General features: G+C 39.2%; 1 protein-coding gene and 1 pseudogene across 1 annotated transcript; both read right to left on the bottom strand.

The window, feature by feature from the left end:
• Nucleotides 1–568: 568 nt before the first annotated feature.
• LOC127454982 (transforming growth factor-beta receptor-associated protein 1-like) lies at nucleotides 569–4,450 on the bottom strand (annotated as a pseudogene).
• A 2,030-nt stretch (nucleotides 4,451–6,480) lies between these two features.
• LOC127455445 (four and a half LIM domains protein 2-like) lies at nucleotides 6,481–11,702 on the bottom strand. Its single transcript, XM_051723360.1, has 6 exons — nucleotides 11,603–11,702; nucleotides 11,226–11,400; nucleotides 10,857–11,031; nucleotides 9,451–9,620; nucleotides 9,141–9,327; nucleotides 6,481–8,991 (listed from the first exon to the last, which is right to left on the bottom strand). The coding sequence occupies exons 2-6, from the start codon at nucleotides 11,382–11,384 to the stop codon at nucleotides 8,840–8,842; spliced, it is 843 nt and encodes a 280-aa protein (XP_051579320.1). The 5' UTR covers nucleotides 11,385–11,400; nucleotides 11,603–11,702; the 3' UTR covers nucleotides 6,481–8,839.
• Nucleotides 11,703–13,458: the final 1,756 nt, after the last annotated feature.

Genomic DNA, 13,458 nt, shown 5'->3' with positions numbered 1-13,458 from the left:
TTTAAATGCTTTTACAATATTATAAAATGTTAGCAATTATGCCAATAAAGCTTTTTTGACTTGACTATTAAAACACTGGAGTCTTATGGATTACTTTTATGCTGCCTAAATGTGATTTTTGGAGCTTGAAAGGTCTGGTCACCATTCACTTGCATTGTATGAACCTACGGAGCTGAAATATTCTTCTAAAAATCTTTGTTTGTGTTCAGCAGAAGAAAGAAAGTCATACACATATGGGATGGCATGTGGGTGAGTAAATTAGAGAATTTTTAATTTTGGGTAAACTATCCCTTTAAGATAAATAGAAAATTGTCACAAATGAGACAATTAACATGCATTGGGAATAGAGGTAAAAAATTTACATGGATAGCATAGGTCAAATAATGTAGTTGGGGGGTGGGGTGCTCCAATTCATATTGAAATTCCAGACTTTTGATGGAAGACTTAAAGTCTTCATGTTCTAACTATTTAAACTCATTGCAGTCTAGGAGAAACAATGAAATATTAAAATGATCTAATTTGTGATTTTTCTTTCCTGTGGGGATGCATGTATAAGATTATTTCATTATTAAAGCTTCTTACCCAAACAAACTGGTCCATTTAAAATAAATTCCCCTTTTCCACATTTGTTTGCAATGATATTTTGCTTTCCCAGGTTATGTGGGAAGAGATCAAGTGTGGTTTGGCTCTCAAAATCATGGAGAAAGTATCTGTCACAAGTGTCCACACACAGACACATCTCATGCTAGGATAAAGCCACGGGTTCCTGAGGCAAAGCCACCTGTCTCACACACTCCCATCTGTCCACACACACCTTATAAATGCTCACTGTTTTCCTCTTATTGGAAGCTACAAAGAGCTCCACAGAACCAGACTGAGTCTGAACCACTGACTCATTAACATAAAAAGTGACAAATTCTGGATTTTCACGAGTTCGCCTGCCCGTATAATCTGAGTGATAAAGGGTAAACGTATGTGGCTTGCTGTCTGCAAAGGAGGGACTTGAGGTAGAGGCAAGCGTGTGGAAAGATCATGAGTGCTTTTAGAGATAAAATATTATATCCTTAGACGTGTATGTGAACATGATAAATAATGGTGTAGTAGAATGTTTTATTAGCGCAATGTTTAACCCCCCCAAAATGAGTGAAAGAAACACCAAATCAAAGGCTAACAGAAGTGCTAAATCTTGGTAAACTGCACTGAAGCAGCCAGCTTGCAGAGGCAGTCTCGCACAAGGGCCTGCTCTGGGTGGAAGGTTTAGACGAAGGACATTTATGCAGCTATATGGGGGTTGTACCATTGATATATTGCATCTAATCAGCCAGCTTGTGGAGTCAGCCTCATGTATGGGCCCGATCCAGGTGGAAGGTTTAGATTAAAGGACCTGATACGACCATAGGGAGTTGTACCACTGCTGTGGCAGCGGAGAAGATGAGATGGAATAGTGAAAAGGGGTGCTCCTGTGGGAGCTGAGTTTAAAGTACTGCTGTGGCAGTGGATTGAGTATTTGGGGGCATAGTGAAGGAGCTCCTATGGGAGCGCTGCTGTGTATCCATGGCTATAGATGCACTTCTACAAAAGTATGGAACTTAGAAATTGAGAGCGCCTGTGGAGAAAATAGAAATAACTCACACCTGTAAGGGAAGCAAAATGTTAATTAGGAAGACATACCCATTACATTTATACACACCTGCAAGGGAAGCAAAAGATTAGTTAGAAAAACATGACAATTACGTTTTTACACGCCTGTAGGGGAAGCAAATGGTTAGTTAGGATTACATAACTATTACATTTGGCATGGGCGGGGCACTGCTGCAGCAGTATCAAGTAGGGCACAAATGACATTATTGCATTTATAAACTCCTGTAAGGGAAGCAAAAGGTTAGTTAGAAAAACATGCCAATTACGTTTGTACATGCCTGTGGTGGAAGCAAAAGTTTAGTAAGGAACAAATAACTTTATTACAGTTGTAAAATGTACTGCTATGGCAGTAAAATGTACATTCTGCATTGCGGGAAGCCTCTCAAGTACGTAAAAACAACTCTTACTATTGAGTTGGAATGAATTAATAATCGTTCAACCCCAGACTGGGCAAATCAAAAAGGGGAGCTTTAAACGACAAGTAGAAAAACCTCATGTATCAGAGGGGTTAGAACCCTGGGCCTGGGGTAGCAGACACAGGTAATCTGAAAGATTTATGAAGCTCTATTTATTATGGATTGGGCTCAATTTAACCACAAGGAGAAATACCAATGCAAAGGCTGATGGGAAATGCTAAAGTAGGAAGAAAGGTTCTTAAGATTACTGCACCACCATTGCACTCGAACGGGAGAACTCATGTTGTTATTCAGATGGGAGACCCCATGGAGTGAATGACAAATAATCTTACACTGTGTTCGAATGGGTGAGCACTCACTGTGATTCGAATGAGAGAGCCCGCGTTGCGTTTGAACAGGAGGGCCCACACTGTGATTTGAACAGGACAGCCTGCGCTGCGTTCAAACAGGAGGGCCCACTCTGCGATTTGAACGGGAGAGCCCGCGACCAATGCGCTGAGGCCCACACTGCATTCAAACAGGTGAGCCCACACTGCGATTCGAACGGGAAAGCCTGCACTGCGATTAGAACAGGAGAACCTGTGACCAGATTGCGTAGGCTCACACTGTGTCAGAACGAGACAGGTGTCAGAATGCCCACATGGCATTCGAATGACAGGTGACGCAAGGTAAAGAGCCTTGCCGAACTGGGGTTTTTGATATGTATATATTTATGAGCTACGCCTCTAGACTTTAATAAGATGAAAATACCCCACATGAATCTGGATGGAGACCGGCCCCGGCAGCACCATTAAAACTGGCAAGTAGCTATGTGGCCTTCTGCTAGGGTTTTCCCAGGGACAGGGAACTATGAGAGATTGAAATGGATGGGAGGAGATGGGGGCCGCAGCTGTCATGATGTAAAATATATCAGTTGTGGCAGAAAGCACACCACGGTTACGGAGTCATGGGAGGCTTAGTGGCACGGCCTGAGGTTTCCGCAGCTGCAGCACATTTACAGCACATTTGTGCTGCTTTGCCGTGTCGTGGGAGGTTTAGTTGCACGGCCAGAAAGACGCCACTGTTGCGGCATATGGACAGCACATTTGCGCTGTTTTGCAGTGTTGTGAGAGGGTTAGTCACACGACTCAAAAGATGCCGCAGTTGTGCTGCTTAGGGATGTTTTGAGCCAATAGCAGGAGCACCGCAGTTGTGCTTGTGTTTTTTGTTTTTTTTGTTTTAAACACGGGGTGAATAAAATGTTTGCCATCTTTTGGCTCTTCGGGAGGTAACAGTAAATTCTTGGAAAGACACCTATTCAAAAAGTGGGAGGAAACCTGCGTATTAACCTGTGGAAAGTATTTAAATGGACTCTCACAGACACCTGCTGGAAGTAATATTAGTGAAATCCCTGAGGATGGCACATTTGCAGATGTTTCTGTAAAAAGACAAATTAGTCGTATGAAGCTGAATCTTAAACCAGAAAAACATTTTACAAATCTGTGAAATAGAAAACTATGTGAGAACTTGGATCCATGGCAAACTGGCCACTGGAGAGTGGGCAGCACTTGCACCGGTAGAGGGAAAACCTCAAATTGCTAATGCTTATTTGAGGGGGAAAGCATATGGTCGACATTTTGGGGACATGGGTCTAGAGAAAAGAGAAAATATATATTAGTGATAAAACGATGGCACGGTCACTTCTGCAGCCACTGGGTCAACACAGAAGGAAGAACTTTGTTGCATTAGTGGAAAATGCTTCTTGTCTGCTTACACTTTAAGGCTGGGATGTAGAAGTTGGGCCAGAGAAATTATTTAATGATGATATTGGGTAGAATCTCTGGATCATCCAAGTAATGATGTATTCAAAAGTTGGGGGAACGTCTGTTGCTCAGTAGTTAATTTTCTGGATGTAGAGCAGTTCCATGAACTACATATTATAGCCGTGTTCAAAATTCTCTAGCAACATCATCTGTGAAAAGGATGGGAAGGGTTAATTGTGGAAAAAGCATGCTGACATACATACGTGATCAGGGTTGGGAGGGTTACTTTTGAAATGTATTCCACTACAGATTACAGAATACATGCTGTAAAATGACACCGGAACAGGTTCCAGGGAGAACATGATAAGCACCGTGACCGAACCATCCCACAGTACAAGAATATGATTCAGAACAGGGATTGCCGTCAGCTGGCCGATGGCTCCACTTCGGCCCATCTGTCTTTTCCCCCACCTCCCGGACTGCAAGGTTTTCTTCACCATATACACTATTTACAGTGAGATACTCAATGACCCCCTCTCTTGTCCCAATATTGTTTTTTACCAAAACACTCTAAACACTGAATGCTGTTTTTGTCTCTGCCTTCCCAGAAGGCAATTTTTGAAAGACCAGCACACAAGTAAAGACTTTCATGTCTGGTGTCTGGGCCATAAATACACCTAAAATAGATACCTAGGAAATTTAGCAGAGAAAAAACAGGTTTCATAAGCAAAATATTCCATGCACATTAAAGTACACTGTAAAAAATGTCAGGTAATCTAAAAATGTGCTTCATACTGTATGCCAATATCTAAATGAACTAATTTTATTAAAGTCAAAATTATTGGTAACACTTTACAGAAAGGTTTTATTTGATAACATTAGTAAATGCATTAGGTATAATTAACTAGCAATAATATTTTTTAACAGCATTAATCTTTTTTCATGTTAATTTATAAAAATACAATTGTTAGTTCATGATGCATTAACTAATGTTAACGTATACAACTTTTACTTGAAAAAAATTATTAGTATAGGTTGTAATTAACATTAACCAAAATTAATAAGTCCTGTAAAATAAATGTACATTGAAAGTTGTTTACTAATGTACTAGATTAATCAACTGATGTTAACGAAAAGTGTTAAGTGTTACCAAATTAAAATTTTATCCCAGATAGCTGTAACACCTGGGGCATTCTCCCTAGCGGCCTCTAGAGGTCGCTAGAAGAATTAAGATTTTTAGTTTGAATATTGGTTTTGGTTATTGTTATAGCTCTGTTCTCTGTGTTCCCCTTGACTGATCCCAGCTGTCTTGTTAACCTTGTTAGTTCTTATGTATGTATTGCCCTGTGTTCTCTCTGTCTTGATCAGTTGTTTTCCTTTCATGGATGCAATGGTTTGTTCCGTGGTTAAGTTTTGAGTCCTTTATGTTTATTTCTTTGAGTTCTTTATTAAAAGTCTGCACATAGATCCTCCTTCTCTCGCCTCATTCCTGCAAACGTAACAGAACATATGACCACAAACATGAAACCAGCAGTTAAACTAATACATTCACGGCAGGGAAAGAAATCCATTGAGGACTATACAATGGAATTTTGTGAACCATCTAACGAGGTGAACTTTAATGATGCCGCTCTTAAAGACCTCTACCGTTATGGGTTAAATGAACCACTGAGATCATGTTTGCCATGAGGTGCAGAGAAGTGGAGCCTAATTCAGTTTATTGACTATGCTTTGAGTTTGAGTAACTCCACGTTCACGGTGGGGGTACAGGATGATTATTTACCGATTTCCTCGGCTGATTGTGTTTCACCTGTAACCATTGCAAATCCATTACCTTTTGAGGAGGCCAGCCCTTCTACGTTTGTTATTTTTAGCGTTTGCCTCTCACCACTGCCACCAGCCACACAGGCTGTCAAGGCAGGTAGAAATAGCAGACAGAAGAGGAAGCCAACGCCACTCTCTGAAGTTCCTGTGTGCCAGACAGTCACCACTTCTGAGCCCACTGATTCCAAGTCAGAGTCCACTTCCACCCCTGCCACGGTCGACGAGCCAGCGTCTGAAGCCTCATCTGTCCCAGAGCCAGCACCTGAAGCCTCGTACGTCCCAGAGCCAGCACCTGAAGCCAGGCTGAGTCGCCCACTGAGGGCTCCACCCCTGAGTCTCCACCTCATGCGGCTCCACCTCCTGAGTCTCCGCCTCATGTGGCTCCGCCCCCTGAGTCTCCACCTCCCTGGCTGCTAGACCTCGCTCCCATCCTGGAGCCACTTCCCTGGCCACCGGCTCCGCCCTGGTCTCCGGGCACTCCACCGGCTCCACCGTGAACTATTTTCATCAGGGGCCACTCCTTAGATGGGGGGCTCTGTAACACTTGGGACATTCTCCCTAGTGGCCACTAGAGGTCGCTAGAAGAATTAAGACTTTTATTTTGAATATTGGTTTTTGTTTGTTGTCTCTGTTCTCTGTGTTCCCCTTGATTGATCTCAGCTGTGTCTTGTTAACCTTGTTAGTTCTTGTGTATATATTGCCCTCCTGTTCTCTCTGTCTTGGTCAGTTGTTTTCCTTTAATGGATGTACTGGTTTGTTCTGTGGTTGAGTTTTGAGCTCTTTATTAAAAATCTGCACATAGATCCTCCTCTCGCCTCATTCCTGCAAACGTTACAATAGCACATGTACATTTCCGAAATTTCTGTTTACAGTAAGAGTGCTTCATCTGGAAAGCATCGCATTTTGATTAACATCTGACAAACATCTTAAAAAGAGATGATTTTTATACATTTAAATCAGAAATGTCTCAAAGATATCTGCGGAATTTTTAATTGGCATCTGAGAGCAAACATCATCTGCAAAACGGTTAAAACGATCTAAAAAATACGCCTTCAGGATGAAAACACACGCATCACATCTGGGTGATGAACATGTGCTATTAGGGATATGACTGAATCAACCTGATTACATTAGGTTATACCAACAAAAGTAATTTTTAAGGGTCAGATCAATCAGAAATAGCAAGGTTTACACTTTTTACAGTGTAACAAGCTTGTTAAATAAATATATATATATATATATATAAACTATTTTTAAAGCATGTGTTTGTTGGTCATAATGTGAAATGTATGTAGAAAACGGTCTCACTTCATTAGCACATGCTGTCTGTAAGTGTTATGGAAGTTTTTCACTCAAGTGTATTTTGACCTTGCCATGTGACTCATTCTGAGAGAAAGTTGCTGTCAGCAGTTTTATGCTGCTTTTATTCTGAGTGGTTGCACAATGCCAAATACCCAAGAAAGACCAGAGACATATAATAAGTGAGGTACTACTCAATATAGTTAAATATTTCTTACACTTATAGATATAACATATTTCTCCAAAGCTTAATGTCTCAATATGGATAATAGTTAAAGACCCCATGAAATCATGAATTCGGCAACAGTAGGTAGAATGTTCTTTAGCTGAAATCAGCCTGTGCTTACCAAAATTCAAACTGCTACCCCCAGTGGCCAAAGCTTGAAGTGTTGTTGAGCGTATCGGCATGTGTGAGCTCCAGTTTCTGGGAGAAATGTCCACAGAGTGGCGCCAAAAGCGAGTAAAACGAGTTGTATTTTTTCATTGTAAATTATGTAATACTGTCAATAGGAATGCATATTTTATATCCCCTACCCAGTGTTTCTCTCTCTCTCTCTCTCTCTCTCTCTTTCTCTCTCTCTCTCTCTTTTATTTTTTTTTCGTTTCGCCCCCTTTAAAAATCATTTAAACATATAGAACTTTCGTATAGAACGCATACGTTTTCAGTGTTTTGCTGAATTATATAAAGTTCCACTCTTCTTTAAAAATAAATCAGAATTTTTATATAATAATCTGAATATACTTCCTAGTTTCCATGGGACCAGAACCCATGTCTCTATCAGTAGCATCACAGGAAAAGGTACACACTGGAATTGCCACAAAGATGTCTAAAAGGGGTTGGTGCTTGTCAGTAACTCAGCTGAATGGGGTCAATTTCAGGCTGCAGGAACATTCGGTAGCAACATGGCGATTTCCCATGTGATCATGGTGCTTTGTGGCTTTTAGTCCATATCTGTTAGCTTTGAAGGCATCAATATGCTATATGTGTTCCTCTAAAATCTGAAATAATTAGCTTAAAAAATAAGCAGATTTAGCAGATATACACATTTAAATTTTCAGTCATTCCCTTCCAGGAAAACGTCATACATTTGACTCATCATGTTCACAAAGGCGTATACCAAATTTTCTACAATAAAATGCTCTCTGGATAGAGTAAGTGCCCTCCCCCTAATACCATTTGCCTCCGATTAGCAATGCCAAGTAGCAAATCGTGGGCTGCAACCGAAAACGTAGGCAGCTGAATTGCTGCCTTGCTGCCTTATCAGTTAATGGCTTAACCGACAGCGTTTTTGAATGAATGGAACTCTTAAGGAAACTGGTCTCAGAACAGTTTGAAAAGCACCTTATTTTAATCCTGCCTCCTTATACAACCTCAGAAGGCAGCATTTTCCAGTTTTCTGACACAGCCATGGTCTTGTACATTACATATACAGTATACTGTACTTATGGAGTGTATATAATGTAGTTGGAGTATGGAGTTGAGTAGGTTTAGACTTATCTTCCCCCAAAAACATGTTACAGAAAAGAGTAAAATAAGTTTATGGACAAAATTTCTTCTCAACTGTGTACATTTTCAATACTTCCAAACTAGTTTAGGTTTTATGAGTATAACTGTTTCCGAATCATTGCTGTAAAATCATTAAACTCATTAAACATCACATTAAGCAGCCTAATCGCAAGACTGCAGAGGTAATTAATCTGTTAGTTAATTTATTCATTTTTCATTTTTATTCCTCTGTCTCACTCCTACTGTACATAATTCCATTTATTTTGAGCCAAAATCCAAATATAAAAAGCATACTTTTACCCTCAAGCAAAAACAACAAAAAACTGCTAACAAGCACTGTGGGAGGCTTTCCTGTAGAGGTTGAAAGTTTGAGCTGCTCTTGTGCTGTTGTGTAACCCACTCAGGTGAGCTCACTTCTCCCTGCCACAGTCAGTGCACAGGATGTTATCACGTTGGGTGAGAAATCCACGGCCCACCAGAGACATGGAGCACTGCATACAAGTGAAACACTCACTGTGCCACTGGCGCTCTTCAAAGGAGATGTACTTAGCCCCTGCCAAACCTGGACCACACGCATACACAGTTGTTTTGCAGTCATGAAATTGCACTTTTTAATTTAAATTAATAAAATATGAAAATTGAAAAATGTATAAAAATAATAAAATAATTTCTAGTTCCACTTTTAAGGTGTTTAAAATTATGACAACATACTAGTAATTGGCTTGGTGCAGCCCACACATTTCTTGGCATACAGGTTGCTGAAGCAATCCAGGCAGTAGGGATAGTTTTCTCTTGATGTGAAACGCTGGCCGGCTAGCTGTTTCTTGCATCCAATGCAAGTGAAACACTCACGGTGCCAGGGCTTATCGTGATATGTGACACCACCAGTTGTAATGGCCTACACGGAATCAAGAGAGACTCTTTTGTCAGTACAATTAAATACATATGCAATATTGTTCAAGACACTTAAAGAACAGTAATAATGTTTTTGAGCATGTCTATGATGATTCCCTAGACTTACTTTTTTGCAAGCACAGCATTGGTAGGCAAATTGCTTCTCAAAACAAGGGACACAGAAGTAATTGTTATCTTTGGGGATGAAAGACTTAGTTCCTATTGGCTGTTGACATCTCTGACACAGAAAGCAAGTCTCATGCCAGCTGTTGCCTTTGTACTCCATCTTTCGTGAACCTAACACAATTGACAGAAGACCTTAGGCCACATCCACACTAATCCATTTTTGTTTGAAAACTCTGTTTTTAGTTTCCGAACGTCATTGCTTTCCAAAATATGCAGTAATGGAGAGCATTTTCAAAACGCTCTGTTTTTGGTGGAGGAAAAGGCATTCAAATTTGAATAAGAGGCTAAATTAGTGCATTTTTAAATGAAAATGTATTAGTGTGGACTTGACCTGTATTAGTGTGGCCACATCCACACTAATCCGTTTTCATTTGAAAAATATTTTTTAAATTTCCGAACATCATTGTTTTCCAACGTATACCACGATGGAGAGCATTTTTGAAACGCTCTGTTTTCTAGTTTGAATGAGGCATAAACGTTGCAAAATGAGTGCGTTTTCAAATGAAAACGTATTAGTGTGGACTTTGACTTAGGCCTCATCCACACATCCATTTTCATTTGAAAAATCATTTTTTTGTTTCCGAACATAATCACTTTCCAAAGTATGTGGTTATGGAAAGCATTTTTTAAATGCTTTGTTTTCAGTGGAGGAAAACAGCATTCAAATTTGAATGAGAGGCGTAAATGCAGCAAATTTAATGTGTTTTCAAATGAAAACATATTAGTGTGGACTTAACCTTAGGCCACATCCAGACTAATCCATTTTTGTTTGAAAAGTCATTTTTAATTTCCTCAGTCATCGCTTTCCAAAGTGTGTGGTAATGGAGAGTGTTTTCGAATCACTGTTTTCGGTGGAGGAAAACGGCATTCTATTTTGAATGAGAGGCCTAAAAGTAGCAAAATGAATGTGTTTTCAAATAAAAATGTATTAGCGTGGACTTGACCTTAGGCCACATCCACACTAATCCATTTTCATTTGAAAAATCGGTTTTTAGTTTCCGAACGTCATCGCTTTCCAAAGTATGCGGTAATGGAGAGCATTTTCGAAACTCTCTGTTTTTGATGGAGGAAAATGGCATTCGTAGCAAAAATAGATGTGGAGGAAATGTTTGTCATCTTTATCTTTTATTGAAAGTCAAATCCAGCTCCACCTCTACAATGACTATTACAGACATACTTAACATTATGGAAGTAATATAACGAAGGTTGCTAATGGCGCTTAATGTTGACTTTATCAATAACACTTGAAATTTTACATTTAGAAAGCCTCTGTTCTCCAATAGAATAGCATCTTTCTAAAGTTAAAATGACAACCATATTCTTCAGAAAAGGAAAAATGTGTTCTACCTGGCATGATGGTTTTCTTGCAGGTGGTGCACTTTGAAGAATACTCATGGGAATAGCATTCTGTGCACAGCAGAAGCTCATCTTTAGCAGCAAATGGTTTGTCCACCAGTGATCTACTGCATTTGGCACACTTGAAGCAATTTTCGTGCCAGTGTCGATCCTTGTAGGAAAGGTCCTTAATTATGCATGCAGAGAAAGTCCAATTTAAAAGCTTGCAAATCTGTTTAACTTTCTGTCATTCTTATATAGCTATTTCAAACTTTTATTAATTTTACATTTCTTTATTCAGTTGCATTAAAAACATTAGATTTTATATTTCAATTCTAATGTAAATTACGATTTGTAAAGAAATGGTCTCCTTTGGCCTACCTTACAGTTGCACCCGATTGGCAAAGAACACACCTCACAGCCGTTAGCAAACAGGTTCTCGTAACATTTAGTGCAGTATTGTGTGTCCTCTTTTATTATGTATTTCTTTCCAAGCAAAGGGTCCTTGCAGTAATGGCAGTCGAATCGTTCCATAGACATGATTCCTTGTTAATGCCTTAAAAGCAGTAAACACAACCATAAAGTTTTACAATATTCCAAGGTAATGCAATCAGAAATGTGCCATCCACAAAATCTCTTGAAATAGATAGCACTATAATGATGGTTTCTACAAAATAGGTGCTTTCCATAGCATCTTAAACTCCCTTTAAGGTATGAAAAAAGCAAATTGCCATCTATAACAGTGAGTAAAACTCTACCTCTAGTGGGTCAATAGGCTTCCAATGGTCTGTAGAATGAGATGGCCAGGGATTGAGTGGATGCATTAAAATGACCCTCTATAAATACTATTGCCCTTATTAGCTGTAATCCCTGGGGAGAATGGCCCAGTTGCTTATCTGTGCACCTTTTATGGGAGTCCAATCACAACACACATCTTATGGTCTAGATGATATGTGTATGGTGCCACTGAAATGTTTTGCTTTCTGCGTGTTCTTAAATCAAAGTGGCTGTGTACCAACAGACCTTCTTGCACTTTTTTCTTTACATTTCCATGCCTGTAAGGGCATCTAAAGTGTTACAGAAATCACACTTTTTGGTATTGCAAATTGTGAAATGTGTCATTATCTTTTTCCGCATCAGTTATGATACTGCTTGTCTAATTTTTTGGTGAAATTTTGATTGCACTATCCACAGACACTTGATACCACGCTGCATCTGCTTCTGAGCCTTCAAGCAACTTCTGAAGGCTTAAAGAGAGTTGGAGCCAAATGTTTTTCTGGTTGCCAAATTTTTCAGCAACCACTAAAATTTCCCTGTCTTGATTGGATCTCCATTGACAGGAAATGTGCAGCAATTTTTTGTGCAAAAAAAAAACAGGTTTCACACAGAGGGCTTTCCTGGAGTTCTGTTAAATGCTTTAAAAGTGCTATCTATCTATCTATCTATCTATCTATCTATCTATCTATCTATCCATCCATGCATCCATCCATCCATCTAATAGTATTCAAACTCCACTTTGAAACTTTTTTCAGGAAAGGCTTTGTCTATAGCTAACATTCAAAGTTTGTCTGGACAAACTCTCCTTTTCTAGTACTGTAAACTTCTTTTACAGTGAATTCAACGCAACATTTGTGGAAATCTGATATTATATGTATAGAATTGTAATGACCAGGCCTGTTTACTTTGCAGTATTTTCAAACTTGATAGTTGAGCTGCATCCAATTAAGAATGATTCTCTGAGGTTGTAGTCATATCATTTAACAAGAGGGTGAGAGAAATGATCTAGGAGCAAAAATAGCTCAGAAAGATCAGTGGTTAAAGAACTTAATCCATCATGCATGCACATAGTGAGGTCAGTCCCAAGTACTGATCAATGCTATCTTCTCTAGTTTTCCAGCAGTTTCTGGCTCACTTTATTTATCTCAAATACAGATTAATGGTGAAGTGTGTAATATTTTGGTGTTAAAATACTTTCACGTATCCCAGTTAAATAGTCAAAAAGTAAGTCAACTGTAGGCTGATTTCCTCAAAAAATTTAAACACTGTTGATCTGTGGCAATTTCAGAACATCCCGACCAGCCCAACAAAACAGAATTGGCTCAACTAATGGCATGACTTTGGGGTGAGAATATCTGTTTACTGACCAACGGAAGATGGATTATTTAAAAACACTAATTATTTTTGAAATTCCATATGGTGACAATAATGGTGCAACAATTACACACTTCATATTTCAAAATAAACAGAAAAGACATTCACATCTTAGAAATGTATTTACTGTGATGGGATTCAGTTTAGTTTTTACTTCTTTACAACTGCAAAAGTGGATTTTGGCATGTTAAGTGTCCTAAATGTCAAAACTGACAGTTTGGAGAACTGCACAGCACACTTATGTAAATATTCATGACAGTATTTGAAGTCTCCAGTATGTCTTTTAAGCATTCATGTTGGTCTTTTCATTCTTACTTCTTTAACAAGTGTCAACATGACCTGCTAGATGTATGACTTGATGAGTATCCTGATCCATCATCAAGGTTTTTTAGCTTCGAGCACGCCTGCTGTGACCGCTAGATTAATCTCCAAATGTGCAGCTAGCTCCTCTCAGTACAAACAA

This window comes from Myxocyprinus asiaticus, chromosome 17 (genome assembly GCF_019703515.2).
Source record: "Myxocyprinus asiaticus isolate MX2 ecotype Aquarium Trade chromosome 17, UBuf_Myxa_2, whole genome shotgun sequence".
Lineage (NCBI taxonomy): Eukaryota > Metazoa > Chordata > Actinopteri > Cypriniformes > Catostomidae > Myxocyprinus > Myxocyprinus asiaticus.
The sequence above is the reverse complement of the archived record's forward strand: the minus strand, read 5'-3'. Positions and strand labels throughout refer to the sequence as shown.